At 47.6% G+C, this 21498-nt stretch overlaps 1 protein-coding gene and 1 long non-coding RNA gene across 7 annotated transcripts; both read left to right on the top strand.

Annotated features, from left to right (window-relative positions):
- The first annotated feature begins 803 nt into the window (after positions 1-803).
- Positions 804-2422, top strand: LOC311522490. Its single transcript, XR_014712131.1, has 2 exons — positions 804-1043; positions 2050-2422. It is a non-coding gene; the product is annotated as an uncharacterized lncRNA (long non-coding RNA).
- A 4320-nt stretch (positions 2423-6742) lies between these two features.
- LOC311522449 (uncharacterized protein) lies at positions 6743-18416 on the top strand. Of its 6 annotated transcripts, none has more exons than XM_084631790.1 (5): positions 6743-7131; positions 8152-8278; positions 10069-10182; positions 12495-12584; positions 13180-18416. In XM_084631790.1, the coding sequence occupies exons 1-5, from the start codon at positions 6997-6999 to the stop codon at positions 14616-14618; spliced, it is 1905 nt and encodes a 634-aa protein (XP_084487916.1). In that variant the 5' UTR covers positions 6743-6996; the 3' UTR covers positions 14619-18416. The 6 variants fall into 6 exon arrangements, with proteins under 6 accessions (XP_084487916.1, XP_084487919.1, XP_084487918.1 ...); XM_084631789.1 differs by having other exon boundaries at positions 6744-7131; positions 13177-18416; XM_084631791.1 differs by lacking the exon at positions 6743-7131 and adding an exon at positions 7171-8068 and having other exon boundaries at positions 13177-18416.
- Positions 18417-21498: the final 3082 nt, after the last annotated feature.

The following is a 21498-nucleotide window of genomic DNA, read 5'->3' as shown; positions in this document are numbered from 1 at the left end:
TTGCTCCTATGGCTCATGAAGCCATACACAGGCAGCCTGGACAGCAGTAAAGAGCAGTTCAGTTATAGGCTGAGCAAGTGCAGAATGGTGGTAGAATGTGCCTTTGGGCATTTAAAAGAGCGCTGGCGCAGTTTACTGAGTAGGTTAGACCTCAGCGAAAGCAATATTCCCACTGGTATTGCTGCTTGCTGCGTGCTCCATAATATCTGTGAGAGTAAGGGGGAGACATTTATGGCACGGTGGGAGGTGGAGGCAGATTGCCTGGTGGCCAATTTTGAGCATCCAGATACCAGGGCAATTAGAAGAGCACACCGAGGTGTGCTGCACATCAGAGAGGCTTTGAAAAACAGTTTCATGACTGACCAGGTTAGGGTGTGACAGTTGTGTGTGTTTGTCCTTGATGTAAAGCTGCCCCCTTTAGTGAACATACTTCCCTGTAAACCAATCCCCCCTCCCCACTTCGACCACAGCTGGCACAGGAAATAAAGTCCCTATTGTTCTCAATCCATTCATTTTTTATCTATTAAAAAAACTTGAGATCACTGGCAATGCTGACTAGTAAAAGGAAGCCCAGGTGTACGAAGGGTTTGATAACACGGGCGGCTGGAGGTGGAGTGAAGGACAAGGCCACATTGCTTATTGTAGCCACACTACAAATCAAAGCTGTTTGAATGACAGCCTTCTGTTGCTTGGGCCATCCCCTGGAGTTGAGTGGCAGGGTGCCTGGAGCCTCCCCCTCCCTCTCTCCGCCCCCGCCCCAATGTTCTTGGGCGTCTGGGTGAGGAAGATATGGAACTTGGCGATGAGGGCAGGTGGTTACACAATGAATGCAGCGGGGCTCTGTAGTCTAGCTGCCTTTCCTGCAGCTCCACCAGATGCCTCATCATGTCCGTTTGCTCCCCCATTAGCCTCAGTATCTCCTCCTACATGTTACAATCACGCTCACTGTATTCTTTCCTAGCCTCTGCCACCAAATGCCTCCATGCATTCAGCTGTGCCCTATCAGTGCAAGAGGATTGCTTGAGCTCTGAAAACATGTCATCGTGAGTGTGTTTTTTTCGCTTTCTAATCTGCGATAACCTCAGGCTGGAGTTGATGTGGGTAGCATGGAAACATTTGCAGCTGCAGGGGCTGGGGGTGGGGAGGGAGAGTAGACTTTACAGAAGATTCATTTCTGAGAACAAAAGGCAGACGATTTCACAGTGAATCAAGCAATTCACAGCAGACAGCACGTGTTTTAGGTACAAGGTCACATTTTGCTTTTTAAATCGAGTGCCTACCAGCAGGGTGACACAACACACATGGCTGGGCAACAAAATTTGGTTTGCACACAGCCATGGTGAGCGAAAGGGTACATGGGGTTGTCTTCTTCCGCGTTCATAACATGTGGGAATGATTTCAAACTGCAGCACCCTCCTTTCCCATAGCAACCAATGCCGGTTGTGTATGCTGTTTAAAAGGAGGGGACAGCCCGTGCACTGTCGGCGTGGACAAGGCCAGATTGACCTTTTATGGGCTCAGCACCAAACATATTTGTGGGCCCCCATGGGGGCAAAGGAGCATGGCGTGGGGAGGTCGGTCCCCAGAGCAAGGGGCCAGCCAGGGGCAATGGAGCATAGCATGGTGGGGCCGGCCCCACCCTGCCCAGCCCAGTGCAAGGGCACTGTATACAAACAGGCAGTTGCCAGATGCACACTGGCCCGCCCAGCCCTGTGCTGCCAGCCTGCGCCTTGCCCTCGGGGGTGGGCCCATGGCGTGTCACACAGCCCCCGACTTCCTATGCCCAGCATCCCCTGGAACTGCTATGCCCAGCAGCCCTCCGCACAGACCCTCCACCACAAATACCCAGCAGCCTGCACACCCCCAGCCCCCCACACAGCCGCACCACTTCTGGTACTGGACGTGGATTCCACACACACATTCCTCCCCCAGCATGGCTGTTCTCCAAGATGATCCCTTTTAGCCAAGCGCAAACAGCCCAGCATGCCCGGGGTCTAATCAGCAAACAGAAGGGATTACTGTTCCCTTACAAAACTTCCCCTATTTCAGTCAGGTGACCATGAGCGATATCACTCTCCTGAGGCTGACACAGAAAGAAAAGGACCGAACGTTGCATGAACGCAACCAAAACCCAGGACTATTCGCTGCCATGCTTTGTGCTGCAATGATTCCAGACCACTTGCTATTGGCTTGGCGTGGTAAAGTGTCCTACCGTGGAGGGTGGAATAAGACAGCCCTCCCCAGAAACCTTCTGCAAAGGCTTTCAGAGTACCTCCAGGAGAGCTTCACGGCGATGTCCCTGGAGGATTCCCGCTCCATCCCCAGTCACGTAAACAGACTTTTCCATTAGCTGTACTGTACTGGCTGCGAATGCATCCCAATTGTTCAGGGCAAATCAAACATTAAACACAATTGCTTTTAACTCCTGTAGTGTCATTACAAATGTGAACTCACCAGACGTGACTCGTCTGCCATCAGGGTCCGGGAACAATAGGTCCTGGGAGGGTATTGGCTCCAGAGTGAGCAAAAGGTCCTGGCTGCCAGGGAGAACGGATTCTCTGCTTGCCTGCTGCGCATTCCCCTCCTTCTCATCCTCCTCATCCACAAAATCCTCCTCCGTGTTGCCAGGAGGATGCCACCTTGCAGCTGTTGGCTGAGGATGCCACCTTGCAGGTGTCCATGGAGAGTGTTGGGGTACTGGTAGGGTCTCCTCCTAGAATGGCATGCAGCTGATCATAGAAGCGGCATGTCTGGGGCTCTGATCTGGAGCGACCATTTGTCTCCTTTGTCTTTTGGTACACTTGCCTGAGCTCCTGAATTTTCACACGGCACTGCTGTGTATGTAGCCTCTCTCCACCATGCCTGGTGTGATTTTGGCATATATATCAGCATTTCTTCTGCTGGTTCGGAGTTCTCTCTGCACAGATTCTTCTCCCCATACAACAATCAGATCCACTGTCTCCTGTTCGCTTCGTGCTGGAGCTTGTTTGCGATTCTGGGCTTGCATGGTCACCTGTGCTGCTGAGTTCGCCACGCTGACCAAACAAGAAATGAAATTCAAAAGTTCCCAGGGCTTTTCCTGCGTACCTGGCTAGTGAAGCAGAGTTGAAAGTGCTGTCCAGAGTGGTCACATTGGAGCACTCTGGGATAGCTCCCGGAGGCCAAGAACATCTAATTGCACAGCGCTGCATCTACACTACCCCAAATTCGACCCAGGAAGGTGGATTTTAGCGCTTCTCTCCTCGTCAGGGAGGAGTACAGTAGTCGATTGTAAGAGACCTTTAAGTTGGCGGAATGGGGCTGGTTGTGTAGTTCATTATAAAATCAACCTAATGAGGCTAAAGTCGACCTAACCTTGTAGTGTAGACCAGGTCTAAGAATAGGAAGCTATATAAAGAAAGAGGTACAATGTAGCATAACCGTAAAAGGCCAGTTGCCAGCAATAGTTTCGAAGTCCGGAGGCTATGTCTGAAAAGGAGAGAGGCATGCAGGAAGAGCCGGGGAGCCAGCAAGAGAAGCCAAAGAAGAACTGCGGCAGAGATAGAAAAGAAAGATGGAGTCGGGCAAAGCTGACTGAGCAGGAATTGAACAGCAGCCACAGCTGTGATTTGACTTTTAAAAGAAAACAGCAACAGATTTATAGCGTAAGCTTAATATACTTTTAATTATGGTTTAGTGTATAGGGCAGTATATAGGGTTAGTATGTGTATGCTTTACGTGTGTGTGTGTTTTAAGTATACTTACAGCAGCAGCTAGTGGGGACCACCCTAAGGGGGGCCACGTGACCTCCCCATGTTACCCATCCCCGCCCCATTCCTAGCCCAGGACCCCCACACTCTCCCCATCCTGTGTTTCACCCCCCACTCCCCGGCCCCATCCTTCTTTATCCGAGGCTGGGGAGGTATCCCAGGTCTGACCCCTAAGCTCTGGCGGCGGACCGAGCAGCGCAGCTACACGGCTGCGTACTCTGGCCGGCCCTGCCCCTGGAGTTCAGGCAGCAGGCCGGGGGCAGCACATGGCCCTCGGTGCGACTCCTATGCGGCACCAGTGTATACATATATAAACTTGAAAGTAATTTAAGATCTGTTGTCAGCGATTTGTTGCAAACTGGCTACTTGCAATGAATTGCTTTGCTTAGAATCATTTGAACTATATGCTATTGTAGTTTATGTGCTCTTTAATTTGCAAGATGGGATTTGTGTCTCGGGGACACCATAATGGAAGATGCTTTAGCCAAACAAAAGTTGTTGAGCTCCACAGAGGGGTAATACATTGAAATGTCATGGCCTGTGTTATGCAGATGACATAGATGTTTGACTGGTCTCTTCTGGCCTTAATACCTATGAATTTCTGAAGCCCTTTTCTGATCCCTCTCCACATTCACCTTTACCAACTTTCCTCCTTCACATGGATGTTTGGTGCAGTAGTTGGTTGTGTCAAGTTTACAGACCAGGAGAACTTTTTACGGAGAGGCAGACACAGCACCAAATTATACAGGAACTATCTGCAGTAACTGGTGAAGAAAATTCCCTTCTGCACAACACAGTGTCACATAATACAAACCTTTAGGAATAGGTAAATACAGGTGTCATTAGTATTCAGCACTAACAACAAAAGCAGGAATTGGTTAGTTAAAATATTTGTGGTATAATAGCTAGCAGGTTTTTTGCTTATTTTACAGTTTCAGAATCAAAATTAACAAGTGCAACATATATCAACTGAGTAAATGTCATCTCATTAATGACGAACCACAAATCTTTTGCATTACACTGGAGGTTAAGTCCAATCACAGAAAAATTCTAAAATATGACCCTCGTCTATTTCCACCAGCAATTTCTGTGCATGATGGCAAGTAAGTTGAGAGAAAACAAAATGCATTTGGGGTGTTATATTAAAGTACTGTACTGCATCTTTTCAGATACATGCATTGACTGTTCAGAAAAGGAAATATCCCAAGGGCAGATAAATCCTTTGCCTGCCCTTTCTTTAACTCCTTTCCATGTAACTTGGATATAAGATTAATAGTAAAAATAGTGTTCCAAATATTGATTAGTTCATTAGAGAACATTAGCTTTTTCCACATCCTCTGTCACTATGTTGCCTCCCTCATTCAGTAAGGGGCCCACACTTTCCTTGACTTTCTTCTTGTTGCCAACATACCTGAAGAAACCCTTCTTGTTACTCTTAACATCTCTTGCTAGCTGCAACTCCAGGTGTGATTTGGCCTTCCTGATTTCACTCCTACATGCCCAAGCAATATTTTTATACTCTTCCCTGGTCATTTGTCCAATCTTCCACTTCTTGTAAGCTTCTCTTTTGTGTTTAAGATCAGCAAGGATTTCACTGTTAAGCCAAGCTGGTCGCCTGCCATATTTACTATTCTTTCTATACATCGGGATGGTTTGTCCCTTTAACCTCAATAAGGATTCTTTAAAATACAGCCAGCTCTCCTGGACTCCTTTCCCCCTCATGTTATTCTCCCAGGGGATCCTTTATATTAAAGTACTGTACTGCATCTTTTCAGATACATGCATTGACTGTTCAGAAAAAGAAATATCCCAAGGGCAGATAAATCCTTCGCCTGCCCTTTCTTTAACTCCTTTCCATGTAATCTGGATATAAGATTAATAGTAAACATAGTGTTCCAAATATTGATTAGTTCAGTAGAAAACATCAAAGTGATTTGAATAAACATTAGCACTTATTAAAGCCAAGGTGCTGTCATTACAGGCACAAAACTCTTAGGATAACATACAACACTGGGAACCATTTTGTACGTTTCCAAAAACTTGATCAAACCGAGCGTTGGCATTTCTGTGATGGAATTCTGGAAATTAAAAGGAAAGGAAGTGGAGATATTATTGCACAGATGAAGAGTTCTCCAAGTAACTTGAAAAGTAAAGTGTACCAAGCCACACTACTACTGTGCAACTCTCACAGCAACATTAAAGCCTGGTTTAACTAGTTGTAGTGTGTGTGGGAATAGGGTTGTAATACCCTTTAAGTTGTTTGTGAGCCCTCTGATGGTACTTACTGTGATCTGTATTTTAGAAGCCATCTGAAAATCAGTCTGACCACAGTGTGCACTCAGCTAGGTCGTGTATGTTTATATATAAATAATAAACATGTTTTTGGGGGGCTGGTTGTGTCTGATAGTTTCTTCAAATAATTTTTGTTGTGCACCATGCAAAAGACATGACACAAATTATAACATTTTAGATATTTATACAACTATGAAGTAAGTTCTGATAAATTGAGCCCTTTTCTTGTTCTTATTTTGGCTAAGAAGAATGCAGGGCTAGTCCTACAGACTTCTTAAATTGTAACTGTTGTCCATATAAACTATGTGAAAACATTACATCTGGATCTGCCATAATTTGGTTGACTATTGCTTTTGTTTGATTTTTTTTCATACATGTGGTATGACTACTGTCAAATAATATAGACTAGAAACTCGGGTATGATATTTGGCAGAGCGTAGCCCAGACACAGAATGTCACTTCTGGAAATTGTTTTCTGTTATCTTAACGGCACAAGTTACAATGCCCCCAAAAGTATTTTATTACTTACAGCCACTCACATCCCAGTTCCAGATCTAAACAATTATTAAATAATATATAGATTTACTGATAGACACTGTTATGAATCTCAATCCATATTCTGGTGAAATGTTTGAAAAGGCGTCGCTCACCCTGATGAATTACCAAGAAATGGTCTTTGCACCGGGGGCTGGAACTCAGGGTGCTGGGGGTGCAGATGCAGCAGCCCCCCCTCGGGTTGAAGTGGTTTCCATCCTACACAGGGCGCCCAGCCCCCCACTGTAACATTGGTGCGATACCCGCCTTTGCACAAGGGATGGGAGCCACCAACCCACAGGGAACCGGCTTCACCCCGTCTCCCCTAGTGGCTCCCCCTGCAACTCGCTTCCCCGACCGAGATGGTTAAGGGTTAAACCCACAGAGCTCGGGGTCCTCCGCAGCCTAGACAGGCCCAGGCATGACTGCGCGAGGGGGCGGGCGAAGGGAGGGACCTTCTCGTGCCCGCCGCGGAGACCCGGGGGCCGAGCCCGGCCCGAGCGGCGCGTGCGGGAGCGAGCCCCCTCTGCAGGCTGCAGCCCCGGCGCGCGGGGCGGTGAGCGGGGCCCGGGGAGGCGCCGCCAGAGGCTGCCGCGGAGGGAGGGAAGCGGCCGCAGAGGCTGCGAATCGCTGCCCGGGGAGGAGGCTGCTGGTGCCGGAGCCGAACCGCGCCTGGACCGGAGCCACCCCCCGGGAGGGTCCGCGCCCCAGCCAGCGAGAGCCCGACCGAGCCCCCCCGCTCGCTGACGGGGGCAGGCGGGACCCTTCCCCGGTGCGGGGCTGCGGGGGCTGCCGGGTTCTGACCCCTCCCCGCAGAGCAGGCACCGGCCGGGGCTGGGGGGCGGCTCCGTTCGGTCGGTTCCCCTGGCCTGTGCCACGGGGGCTGGGCCCGGCCCGCTCGGGACACCGGGCTCGGCGCCGGGCTGGGGCCGCTGCACACACCGGCGATGGGAGCGCGGGGGGAGGCTGCGCTGGGTCCGTGGGTACCGCGGGGGGAAGGTTCCTTCTGTGAGCGCCCCATCGGGCAGCGTGCTGGGGATCCAGCCCGGGGCCTCCAGCGCTACCAGCCTGGGCTGCTCCTGCTTGATGGGAAAAGGTGGAAAATAAATTGCATTGCATCATGGCTGGAGGGGCTGCAGTGCTATTCTGGTTTGGTCTGCCCAGCCCCCCAGCCTGGTGACAGAGGGTCAGGTGTGCCGGCTCAATGTAAGTGGGGCTGTGTGACCTGGTGTGCTGACTGACGTTTGGCCTGTCTGCTCCATCACGACAGAGGGTCCGGAGAAAGACGCCTCTGCAGTGATGCAGCTCTTTGTGACAGGATACAACACCCACAGCAGGGGTCCAGGCCCAGCTCTCGAAGCCACCACTGTGTGAGGAGTCACAGACACAGAGAACACTGGCCATTACTTTTTGTACAATTGGACAAACCTGCGCCCATAGCAATGGTACAAACTTTCAAACCTCCCAGGGCCCTCCCAGTTCCATGGACCACTGTACGTCTGCCTCACCTGCAACAGCTCTTCCTCTACCCGTGTGTAAACTTTGCCATGCTGAGTTGGGTTGTTTGTCCTTTCAGATGTCGCTGACGTTTGAGGATGTGGCCATGTATTTCTCCCCAGCGGAGTGGGCGCTGCTGGGCGAGGAGCAAAGGCAACTTTACAAACACGTTATGTGGGAAAATTACCAGACTCTGGTCTCGTTAGGTGAGGAGCTGTGTCTGTGAGATCAGGGCCCCACTGCACTGGGTGCTGCACAGAGACACCGTAACTGAGGTGGAGCATTGGTGTGAGTGGTTGGGTGGAGAGGTGTCTATGGGAGGAGGGGGGCATGGGTGTGGATGGATAGAGGCATGTTTAATTGAGGAGATCAGCCAGTTCATGGGGAGACAAGGTGGGTGAGGTAATATCTTTTATTTTGCCAACTTCTGTTGGTGAGTGTGAGAAGTTTTTGAGCCACCCAGAGCTCTTCTTCCGGTCTGGGAAAGGAAAGCTTCTCTCTCACCAACAGAAGTTGGTCCAATAAAAGGTATTACCTCACTCAGCTGCTCCCTCTAATGTCCGGTGACTGATAGGGCTATAACTACACTGCATATCTTCAAGGGGACGCACTTCCACCCATAGTCACTAGGGCTCCACAGTTTAAGGCAAGAGAATTCTGGCTCTTGTAGTTCCCCAGGCTGAGCACATGAGCAGAAAAGGGCCCTGTGTTCTGCAGGCTACAGGATGAAAGGCCAACGCCACAGTTAAGGAGAGAGACAGACTGGGTTCATCTAAGCTGGTATACAAGACCAACACCACGGCCGTGGTTTGCCTGGGTCAGTTGACTCAGGACGTGGGACTCAGGCTGGAGGGCTAAAAATTGCAGTGTATATGTTCATACTTGGGTTGGAGCTAGGGCTCTGGGACCAGGGCCATCACTAGCCATTCTAGGGTCCTACGCAACCCCCCCCCCCCCCGCAGGGTGTGCGTTTGGGGCCCCAGGCCTCCGCAGGGGGGTGGAGAGGCTGGCCCCAGGCCTCCGTAGGGGGGGGAGGGGCTAGCCCTAGGCCTCCACAGGGGTGTGTCTTGTCTTGGGGGACGGGGGGAACTGCCCCCCGGCACTCACCAGTGGCGCGGCTGGGGCCAGGTTGCTGCCCTTCCCGCCGCCGGTCAGTGCTTCTTTGTTGCAGTCCTCAGGGGAGTGGGCGCGCAGTGGGCGTGGAGCAGGGGCGGGGGCTTTGGTGAAGGGGTGGAGTGGGGGAGGGACTGGGGCAGAGCAGGGGTGGGGGCTTTGGGGAAGGGTTGGAGTGGGGACAGAGCTGGGGTGGGAAGAGGCGGGGTGGAGCATGGGCGGGGGTCATGGGGAAAGGGTGGAGTGGGGTTGGGGCTGGGGTGGAGCAGGGAGGAAGAGGCTGGCTTGGGGCAGAGCATGGGTGGGGGAAGAAGTAGAGCAGGGGCTGGAGCAGCATGCAGCTGCATAGGGCACCAGGAAATGTGGTGCCCCAAATTTCCGGGTGCCCTACACAGCTGCCTACTTTGCGTATAGGTAGGAACGGCCCTGTCTGGGACCCTCCCTCCAAATATTCACTCAGCAATTTTGCAGTCCCACAGCCCAAGCCCCTCAAGCCCAAGTCATCTGATCCAGGCCAGGCAGAGGTGTTTAATTCCTATGTAAACATATCCACAGGAGGGAGAGGGGTGCTGGGCCATAGTAGAGTAACTTTCCTATGACAAGGAGAAATATCCAGCTTTTGCCACGTGTTCCACCCAATCCCTTCAGACACCGCTTTCCTCTCCAGCTCCCCTTTCCACAGGTGCCAGGTTGTTTGCAACTCAATATCCCACCACTGCCGGGCACCAGGAGTTTTGACCATAAGCTGCAGTTCATGTTTCCATGGAAAACAATTGCCTATTAGCCTTCACAATTAGCTCAAAGCCTAATTGGCACAAACATTGCATATGGAGCTGCACAATGTCCTTAGAAGTTCTTAGGGGTGATGCTTTTCTCTAAACAGGAATCCAAACCCCCAAGCCAGTGGTGATCTCCAGCATAGAGCGAGGGGAAGAGCTTTGTGTCCAGGGTCCCACAGAAGATGAAGATGAGGACGTCCTGAGTGGCACCCGCCCAGGTGAGGAAGGAGTTAAAGTGTTGTGCAGGGAACAAATTAGTTGCTTGAAGGCAGCTGGAATCCTAATACATTTTGGCCAAAGTGACAATACATCTGGGAATGATAATTTTTAGTCTAATGTTGTAAGGCTTTTTTAGAACAGTGTCACATTTTCAGCTCTCATTCAATTCATGATCCACTGTAATCACCACATTGTTTTCTGATGCACTGCTGCCAAGCCAGTTATTCCCCATTTTCTATTGTGCATTTCATTTTTCCTTCCTAGGTGAGCTATTTTGAACTTGTTTCTTCAGTTTCACCTGGTTGATTTCAGACCAATTCTCCAGTTTGACAACATCATTTAGAAATCTAATCCTGTCCACCAAAGTGTTTGTAATCCTTCCCTGGCTTTCTGAATCATTGGCCGAGCAGCACTTGGGAATCTCCCTTCTGAGTTCAGGCCCAGTTTTGTAAGGACCCAACATTGTTCCATTGCTTTTTTGGGGCTCTGAATTGACATTAATAAGGGATTTCGTTATTACTCTCGAGGACTGGTTGGGAGGCAACATCATGTTGTGGGAGTGAGGAGACCTGGATTCTATTCCTCATTCTGCCACTGAGCTGCTGGCAGACCTTGGACAATGTTGTATTAATTCATATAGACTACATGGGCCCAGAGAGACAAAGGTATTAATATGACACTGTTATGGCTAACATTAAAGAGTGTTAAATAAGGTTTGGAGTTTGGAATACAGAGACAGACGCCTGCGTAGTACCGTGGAGAACACTGTGAAAAATTCTTTCTATTCTTGTATTAAAGATACAGAAAAAGAAGGAAAAAGAGTTAAGGCATTTGAAATGTCAGGTATGACCTAAGAACTTCTATTTTGACAATGTCCCTTGTTTCCTTTCCCGTTACCCGGAGAAATTCTTCAGACAAAAGGCCTCTGTTTGAAAGTCTTTTTGATGGTATTAAAGATGGTAATAACTGTCCTTTTGGGGAAAAGAGAAACAGCTAGTTGAAATGTGCTGGAGCTGATGTTGATATCATAAAAATCCGATCCCGTTTCCTGGGAGACAAAAGAAGATAAACCCACTCAAGACTGAAGAGAAAAGAACAGCATGGATAGAACATGTGGCTTCTAGCTCGGGTTTACTCTTACTTGCCACTTCATGGCTGGAGAAACACAGGCATGGCACATGGTCTGATCAGCCAATTGGAGACCTGCCTGGCAAACCTGTCGAGCGTTAGTCTGTTCTGGACAATGCGTTTGGCTGCCTCTTTGATCATGGGCTTACAGCAAGGTTGCAAACTATGACAGTTTTGGCCAGCTAAGCCAGACTCTTACTTATTAGAAGGCAAAGGGAGAAAAATAAGAAAGAGAAGAAATATGATGGGGAATGAAAAGAATTCATGGGAGTTAAGAGGGACAGGGGCACAAAAATCTCACATTCCAGGTGATTTGGGGGAGTTGGCGAGAACTGGTAACGGTGGCAGTATCCTCCAGCTCCCTTTCTCTGGTCCGGTCTTGTTAAGACATCTTTTAGGATTAGGATGAAGAAGATCTGGGGTCCCAAAATCAGGATCAGGGCGGCAGCTTGATGGTATCGCTCACTGCAGCATTGTTGGCATGCTCCTGCTGTTGCTGTTCTTTCAGTCAGCAAGGGTTGCATTCAGTCTTGCTCCTTTATTTTCCCCCGAAAGTGTTTTCTTTTGAGAAACACCAAAAAGAAGTAATGGGCAAAATAGCCCAGCCCCTCACTGTTTTTCTGTCAGTTAGGCCTAAATTCTAACTCAGTCATTTTGGTTCGTTAATATCCAGTTCCACACTTCTTTTGTTTACCACCATCATTTTAACACTGTGCTTGAATTGCATTATAGGCCTTTTATATTTGGACTAATTCTGTCATCTTGTTTATATTTTGCACCTTTTCCCATCATCATTTATTCTCACAGGGTATTGTAACACTTTAGAAACTTTCTCACAGTTTTTACAATTAAATGGCCAATTAGGGTAAATTTGTAAATTTGTGGGCCCAACTCAGGTCAAAGGACCCACCCTTTCTGTATTTAGTGTATAAGCTCTTCAACATCAGGGCAATCTCTCTCCAATTTTGTGCAGCACCTGGTGCTGTGGAACCAAGATCTCAGTTATGCTACCACAGTACAAAGTAACTGTCGAGCCCCAAGTAGCTTCCCCTCTTGTGCATTGTGGAACCCGCTGTGCAAGTGACCATAAATGAGTAATTCACAGTGCAGGGGAAAGGGCTTCCCTCAGTGATATTAATTCGGTCTATGTGCTGTCAACCAAAGACCTTTTGTCTTGGTGCAGGTTTTCCAGATGCAGAGGAGACCTGGGACTGGTCAGCAATTGAAAGCTCCTTGGGCTTCTTCCTCACACAAAGCTCTTCCCCTAGAACAGGTAGGGAAGCAGCTCTGACCTTTGAACCAGTGGGAGCCAGGGAGCTCATTTCAGGAATCGTCCATCAGCTGCAAACTCTCCCCTCCCAGAGCATTACAATACGGATTGAAGCCCAAACATGAGAAGTGCTCCTCACCCTGACATCCCCCTAGAAACCCCATCTCTCCCCTTACGCAGATTCCCCCAGTCTCTTCCCCTCCCCCATTTTCCATAGAACACGGAGCCGTTGGGATCCCATCACAGTGTGAGTGTTCCGTGTGTGTCCCTCGGGAGAGGGGTCCTCAGTGCTGGTGTGTGGTGATGCTGTTCTCCCCAGTGAAATGGGCCTCAGTGTAGAGAGGATTTTGGGGGCTGATTTTCATGTTGACTTGGAGGACTGTTATCAGGGCCTATGGGACACTGACCTTCTCCTCCTTTCCCAGTGCTGGGGCCCCTGGAAGTTTGGCCTCTTACACTGAAGTGCCAAGGGTCAGCCCTGTTCTGAGGGGAGAGGTGTGGCGCTTCCTCAGGCACGTCCCCGTGCTGGGAATATTAGTGGTTTCCCTTTGTGAGCAGCACAAGAAATAACATTTGGATTCTCTTCCCCACCAAGCAGGGGCGAGGAACCTGAGCAGGGCTGAGGGGCAGACTCCTGATGAAGGGCGTGGCAACGTGGAGCCACTCAGGCCTTTCCCAGGGACATCAGGGAAGAAGCATTCCAAGAAATCTGAGCGGGGGAGACCCCACAAGAGGCAGTGCAGGCTCCAAAGGCAGAGGAAAAATCTGATCAGGAACAAGCCAGCAACCTCAAGAGGCCATCAGAGGAGACCCAGGCGATATCTAAAGCCTCTTGCAGAGGTTAAAGCTGAGCCCAGAAAGACCCTATTTACCTGTCGTGTGTGCAGAGAAGAATTCAAGGTGCAGAGAGATCTGATAAGCCACCACTGGATGGTTCATAGGAGACAGGAACTGTATCACTGTAGCGAGTGTGGGGAGACCTTTAGGAGAAAGAAGGAGTTCAGAGCACATGGGAAAGCTCACAGAAAGAAGAGAGACCATCCCTGTTCTGAATGTGGGAAGATATTCCACAAGTTATCGTATCTCACTGCCCACCAGAGAATACATACAGGAGAGAGACCCTACTGCTGTGCTGAATGTGGAAAAAGATTCTTCCATATATCAGCACTTAACATCCACAAGAGAGTCCACTCAGGAGAGAGACCCTATGCCTGCGCTGAGTGTGGAAAGCGATTTATGGATTCATCAACATTTCGTAATCATCAGGCAATCCACTCAGAAAAGAGACCCCATCGCTGTAGCCAGTGTGGGAAAGGCTTCAAAGTTATATCAAGTCTTACTAGACACCTGAAAATCCACAGCGAAGAGAGACCCTTCTTGTGCCATGAGTGTGGGAAAAATTTTTGTCTACGAGAACATCTCATCAGACATCAGAGAATCCACACTGGGGAGCAGCCCTATTGCTGTGCTGAGTGTGGGAAAAAATTCAGTCTCCTTCAAAGTCTCAGGAGACACCAGGAAACCCACAATATGGGGAGACTCCATCGCTGTGCTGAGTGTGGGAAAATATTCCGTCATCCAGACAGTCTCTCTAGACACCAGGGAGTCCACACTGGGAAACTCCATCGCTGCACTGAGTGTGGAAAAGGCTTTGTCTATATACATCATCTCAAGAGCCACCAGAGAATCCACACTGGAGAGAAACCCTATTGCTGCACTGAGTGTGGGAAAAGTTTCACCCAACTGTCAGGCCTCACCAACCACCTGAGAATCCATTCAGGAGAGCGACCCTATCCCTGCACGCAGTGTGGGAAGCGCTTTGCTCACTCATCATCTCTCACTGAGCATCTGAAAATCCATTCAGGAGAGCGACCATATTCCTGCATTCAGTGTGGGAAGCACTTTGCTCGCTCATCATCTCTTACTCAGCATCAGAGAACCCACCCAGGAGAGCGACCATATTCCTGCACTCAGTGTGGGAAGCGCTTTGCTCGCTCATCATATCTTACTAAACACCAGAGCACCCACTCAGAATAGAGATGCCTGACCCTTGTGTTTGATGGAGGGAACCTCTTCAATCTCTCACTTCACCCTGTTCCTAAAGCCTGTAAAAGAGGGAGAACTTGCTCCCACTCTGAAATGTTCCCACCTCTTCAGTAAGCAGACATGAGTTAAGGTGCTGGGTTTGTTAAAATAATTTGTATGGTCCTGGAGATGGGAGCATTTAAGCCAAGAGGTACTGAAACATTGCATTGTGGGCATTATGGGCTGCAGCTAAGAGAGAGATGACTGGAGCCAAGACTGCACTTTGGAGGCCCTGGTTTATCCCAAGCCATTTGTTCACTGCGGCTCCCATCCTCTCAGGCTCCACAAATTGAAGTAATTGTTTTATTTGTTCTGGGATTTTTTTGTTTGGAAAAAGGAATAATGGGTAAAGATTCTGGCAGAGACTGAAAAGGAGCTTTCATCTCCGTAGTTAATGAAAGGTTGTGACATCCCCTGTGTGCCCCTCATAGTACTGAATCAAAAGGAAGGTTGTTTTGATTTGGCTTTGAGAGAAAATTATGAAGCAAGGTGTCCTGATAGTTGGCTTCATGCAGAATGCAGCCAGGGCTCTGTCTTCACACCTAATTGCCTGGCAAGCAATACCAGCTAGGACCGGAAGGTTGGAGATTGGAGTTTCCGGATCAACAAACAGCATGCCATTTGGTTATGGCCTGCCTTCTTTGTCATCTTGATGGTACATGCAAATGCTTGACATCTATGGATGCTGCTGTCATGATCAGCGTTGACTACATCACTTACCCATCATCTGATTCATTGTGCCATCAGAAGTCATCCACCAAAAAAAAGGCAAGTGCAGGGATGAGAGATGTCAGTTACTTCCTATTATAATGGCTTTTTTTTTAATAACTCAAATTTGTGTTCCTGGATGAGTTAGTGGCACTGTAATGCCACCTAGGGCTTGTCTACACTAGAACTTATCACTTACCAGAACACTCATCCACATCCCTGAGAGATGTAAAATATACTGTCCTAAGCACTGGTGTAAACTGAGCTATGTTGATGGGAGAGCTTCCCTGCCAACATAGCCATCGCCTGTCGTAGAGGTGGAGGTGTTCTGCTGACAGGCAAGCTCTCTCCCATTGGATTAGAGCGTCTTGAATGATAGCTTGGTGTCTTGAACACTAGCGGGAGCTGTTGCACTTTGGGCTTGTCTTCACTACCCACTATGTCAGCGGGCAGCAATTGATCCAGAGGAGGTCGACACCAGTACACCACCAGAACGAGGAGGGCAAGTGCAGTTGATGGGAGTTACCGCGGTGTCAACTTCAGCTACGCTATTCACATAGTTGAAGTTGCGGTATCTTAGATCAACCCTGCGTGGTAGTGTAGACAAGCCTTGACAGGTACCCAGATCTCAGCCATGACACCAAGTGGCAAGGAGTGCAGGAAAATCTCTCTGGGCAACTTTGCCCTGCTTTGCAGGCTGGGACTCGGGTTTGCTGCTTGTTGTAGGTGTTTTCTGTAAACAACTCGTGGAGTTGCAGTCCCAGCCCAGAGTGTGACATGAATATGAAACACCCAGGGGTCATGGGGCAGGGACAGAGGGGGGATCCTGCTTGGGAACAGGGAGCCCAGAGAGCATTGTTTCAAGAGAGAGATTCCTAAATAGAGAGGGAGAGATATTAGTCCCAGCAACATCCACCGTTCAAACTGAGCAGTAGTACTGGGCCATTGTCTCCCCATTCCTTAAGCTGGGGTAATTTGTGGCCATTCTTCTCTGTCAGAGGGCGATGATGAGATGGGACTTTATGTCACTGTTGTCTCGTCGTTCCTGGAGGGAGTAAAATAATACAAGAGAAATATGAGTCTGAAATGGCTGCACTGCCGTGTGTGCAAGAGAAGATCTGCAATCTTCCCTGCAGTGCTGACTTTATGTTCCGGTCACTCTTGGGAGATGATGTTGGGGAGAAGCAGCCATCCTGCCTTTCTTTCTGGAGCTGGTTATGCCAGCTGCAGTTCAGCTCAGTTGTAATCTGCTTTTAACCATTATTTCTACTGAAGAAATGGGGGTGTTAGACTCTAAACTAGTTAAAATCATCCAGAAAACTCTGTGCTCATGCTAAGCTTTATTGTACAAATTTACTAGTAGTTCAATTTGTTCTAACCTTTGTTCATTGTATATGCAACATCTGTCAGACGCAAAATGTATGCTCTGTTAAGGTTTGCTAAATGTGAACTGTGTGCTAGGTACAGTTGGTGCAAATATTTCTATGGTTTTATGCTACTTGTGTGCTGTGGTTTATTATCAGCTAAAATGTTTTGTGCATAATTAGATAAGAAAAGATGTGTAAGGTCTGCGGAATCTGGAATTTTCTGTCTTGTAAATGAGGAGAATACAAATATGAGCAAAACTGAGCTCATAGTTTAGAACAGAGTGAAGAGGTATCTGCTGCAAAACATTTCTCCAGAGTGAGTACATACTTACCTTTTTGTATTACTGTGACAGTAAAAGAATAAATAGACACAAATCAGATGTCAGGAATTATAACATTCAAAAACCAGTCGGAGAACACTTCAGTCTCTCTGGTCACTCGATTACAGACCTAAAAGTCGCAATTCTTCAACAAACTTCAAAAACTGACTCTAACAAGAGACTGCTGAATTGGAATTAATTTGCAAACTGGACACCATTAAATTAGGCTTGAATAAAGACTGGGAGTGGATGTGTCATTACACAAAGTAAAACTATTTCCCCATGTTTGTTTTTTCCCCCTACTGTTCCTTATACGTTCTTGTCAACTGCTGGAAATGGCCCACCTTGATTATCACTACAAAAGGTGTTTTTTTTCTCTCTCCTGCTGGTAATAGCTCACCTTACCTGATCACTCTCTTTACAGTGTGTATGGTAACACTCACTGTTTCATGTTCTCTGTGTATATAAAATCTCTGCACTGTATTTTCCACTGCATGCATCCAATGAAGTGAGCTGTAGCTCACGAAAGCTTATGTTTAAATAAATTTGTTAGTTTCTAAGGTGCCACAAGTACTCCTTTTCTTTCTGCGGATACAGAATAACACGGCTGCTACTCTGAAACCTGTGACAGTCTGTACCTCTATGTTCACCCCTCCTCAGGTTAATGATCAATTTTGTACAAAGTATGCCTTTTGAAGTATTATTAGAAAACTCGTAATGTGCTGAACATTGTTGTCTTGTGAAAATATGGGAGGCAACATTCTATGTAAAGTTATGATTTCTACTGTATGATGTTACTTAGACATGTCATAGTTCTAGAGAAAACCCACAGATCAGTTCCTCAGAGACAAAAAGGCAGACTGACCCGTCAGCCAAATATCAGCTAAATCGAATGGACTTTCACCTGGTTAAGTGGCTGTTATTTGGCTAGGGGAAAGGGTGTGAGTGAGAAATCGGCATTTTAACAAAGGAACAGCTTAAGATTTCTGTCTAGACAGACGTATGTCTCCTAAAACTTGGCTGGGGATGATTCTTTCACAAGAGAATGAACTATAAAAAAGGGGAAGAGGTGCCCCCAAATAGTCCTCTCTTTTTCTCTGCTCATGGCATCATTGACACCTGAAAGACAAAGAAAGTAACACCTCACTTGGGGAGGGTCCCAAACTGAAAGGATTCCCGCCAATAAAACTAATACAATAGGTGGTGAGAGAGACTTTTGCTTTGAATCCATTTAGCTAGTTACGTTAGATATTAGTTGTGTTTTACCTTTTATTTTATAACTAATCCTGACTTTTATGCCTCATTACTTGTAATCACTTATAATCTGTTTTCTGTAGCTAATAAACTTGTTTTATTGTTTCATCTAAAACACTGTGTTTGGATTGAAGGGTTTGAGAAACTTTATTTGAGACCAGGATTTGTGCCTAGCATTTTCTGTTAATAAAATGATGGAGTTTATATGAGCTTGTATTGTCCAGAAGAAGGCTGGACAGGACCATGTGTTACATTTCTGGGGGGAAGGTCTGGAACTAGGAATTGGCTGGTGTTGCTCTGCAGTGTAATTCAGGAGTCACTGGCTATAGGCCTCATACAGTGTTGCTGGGAGTAATTTACATGCTGGAGGCTGAGAGAGCAAACCAGGAGTGGTTGCTTTCACAGCTAAGAAGTGTAAAAGGCACCCCTGGTTGGAGACCAGATGGGATACAGCTGTTCAACATTCTGGATGGAACCGTGGTTAAAGTCACAATTCTACTGACTTCATTTCCAATCAGTAAATCTGTTGAGTCTGGTTACCTGACATTTCGGCTCACTATCAAACCCCAAAGTGAATAGGAGTTATTGTGCCTCTCTCTCCTGCTGGTGAACCTGAGCTGTGCTGTGACTAACCTGCCTGAGGAGTACATGTTAGCTAAACAGTTTGCCAGCCCCAAATGATTAAAACTCATGAGACTCTTGTAAAAAAAAGGGAAGTTGGAGGTTTTTACTTGCTTTAGGTTTCTGAGCTGTTAAGGTGCACTGGTTTCACGTTGTCAAGGTTTCAACCAATCATAACCTCTCCACAGACCCCTTATACGACAACCTTTATACAATAGTCGCTGCAAATATATAACAGTGGTCTCAACAGTGATCTATACAGTTACAGATTATGTCAGTAACTTCACAGGAGGTGACATGGCATCAGTGAGACTGATATTGGAATACTGCATCCAGTTTTGGTTTCTTCATTTGAAAAAGATGTTGTGAAATTGGAGCTGGGGCAGCAAAGAGCCACCAAATGTTCTGAGGGCTGGAGAAAAATGCCTTCTCGTGAGCTATTGAAAGAGCTCAAACTGGTTAGCTTATCAAAGGAAGATTGAAAGGGGACTTCATTTAAGTGTTGAAGTGTCTTAATGGAGAGAAAATATTGGTTATTAAAGGGCTCTTTAATCTAGCAGAGAAAGGCATAACAAGACCCAATGGCTGGAAGGTGAAGAGAGACAAATTCATATTACAAATAAGGCACAAATATTCAACAGCGAGGATGATTCACCACAGTAACAAGCTACCAAGGAAAGTGGTGGATTCTCCATCTCTTAATGTCATTTAATGAAGACTGGATGCCTTTCTGGAATGTGTTTGCCCAAAAAGTAGCTATTGTGTCATACAGGAGGCCAGTGATACGCAGGGGGTCAGATTAGATGCTCTAATGGTCTCTTCTGGCCACAAAGTCTCCTCATTTCTGAAAAACTGAGTGGAGCATTGGGAGCAGCGTCTGATGTTTTACTGTCTAGCCGGCTTCTTTCCTAGAATGAACACTCATTGAGTGGGGTGATCCACAGGGAGTAGCTCAAACCTCCAAAGTCCCTGTCCAGCGGCAGGACATTAGCACAGCAAGGGAGGGGTGTGGCAGTGACATCACAAAGGCCTTTTGCAGGACCTCAGACTATTGGTCCAAGGTGGTGAGGAGGTGGTGACCTCACAGAGAGATGCTGACATCAGCCAGGCGGGACAGGGGCGAGGGGCCAGGGAAACCTCACAGACCTGTGTGGCTTTGCTTCAGCAAGTCATCTTCTCGAGGTCTCTCTTTGAGGACTGAGAGAGTATTAGTGTTCACGTTTGTGAGCGGAGGAGGAACCTCTTTTGAGTTTTCTCCTTTTCTTTGACTGATTTGACTAGAAAACAGACGTCCCTGTTTAGAAGGTAAGAGCCTCCTCAAAGTTTGAAACCTGCTCAGTCTGATCCATCTGGTGACAGTTGAATTCTAGGCGTGGAACACATGAGTTTAAGGAGGCAGAATTTTATTCTGCACCTAGAATTTTGTCCCTTAGAATCACTGGGGACATTAGGGTTTGTCCTTTTTGTTTCACCTTCTCCTCCATCCCTCCCTCCTTTCTCTTCTTTTCTTGCTTCTTTTGTCCTTTCTCCTGTTCCCCTCCCAACACCAGGAGGTGTAGGGGTGTGTGTGTGTGTGTGTCGCGAGTGAATGCTCTGCAGCTCCCATTGTGAGAGGTCCCCCCACAAATGTGGGGCTGAAATAGTGCTCGAGCAGTGATCCCCACCAGTGACCTGGGCCATCCTTTGGGCTCTCTGGTGAGAACCCTCAGCCTCCCGTCCTCAGTCTCTACCCTGATTGGCTGAGCTGGGGGTTATTGACAGGGAGGAGACTCAGGTCCTTGTTGTTCTCTTTTAAGACCAAGTAAATAAGTCATAACCAGTCATATGTTGGACGAATTTTGCTGCTTCTCTGCCTTAATTGTCTCTGAGCAGTTCATGATTCTCTCTAACATTCCAGTTCTCCTAAAATACTTGCTGAATAATTCCTGTGTAGTGTTGTTGGTCTGGAGCTCATTTGAGAGCACTTTATTCACGTCATTCAGTGTATGAAATTCGAGATCCGACGGTTAGTTTGAAAATCAGGGCTCTTGGGTCCTATTCCCAACTCTGCCGCTGACTGGCTGTGTGACCTAAGACAAGTCAATTCTCCTTTCTCAGCCTTAGCTTCTCCTTCTTTCAAGTAGGGATAATAATGATCTGCTCCTACCTACCTCATAGTGGGTGGAGGATGGGGATCCATTGGAGAGTGTCACTAGGAGTAGTGCATAATATGAGGTGTCCTATCACATGTACTCAGATCAGATTATGACATCATAGAATAGCTGAAATATTCTATTTCATTGGTATGTTTTTATTTTGAAATTGTTAAGAGCAGCAACTACTTAGCTCAGACTGAAGCATCTCATCTAATTTTCAAGATCTAAGTGTCTCCTCTTTGTGTGTGACAAGACAATTTAACACACTGTGAGAAACAGGAGGTGCTTTTGTTTTGCAACAAAATATTTTTGCAAAGAACTTTCATCCCACTTGTTATGATTTCAAGAAACAAACTGGTGTAGTCTGAATGGGATTTTCTGACAGAAGTGGTTTGTGAAATTTCCCCACCATCTCGATTCCTGGGCT

This window comes from Lepidochelys olivacea (assembly GCF_965140295.1).
Source record: "Lepidochelys olivacea isolate rLepOli2 genome assembly, chromosome: 6".
In the NCBI taxonomy this organism is placed as follows: Eukaryota; Metazoa; Chordata; order Testudines; family Cheloniidae; genus Lepidochelys; species Lepidochelys olivacea.
This window is presented reverse-complemented; position numbering and strand designations above follow the sequence as displayed.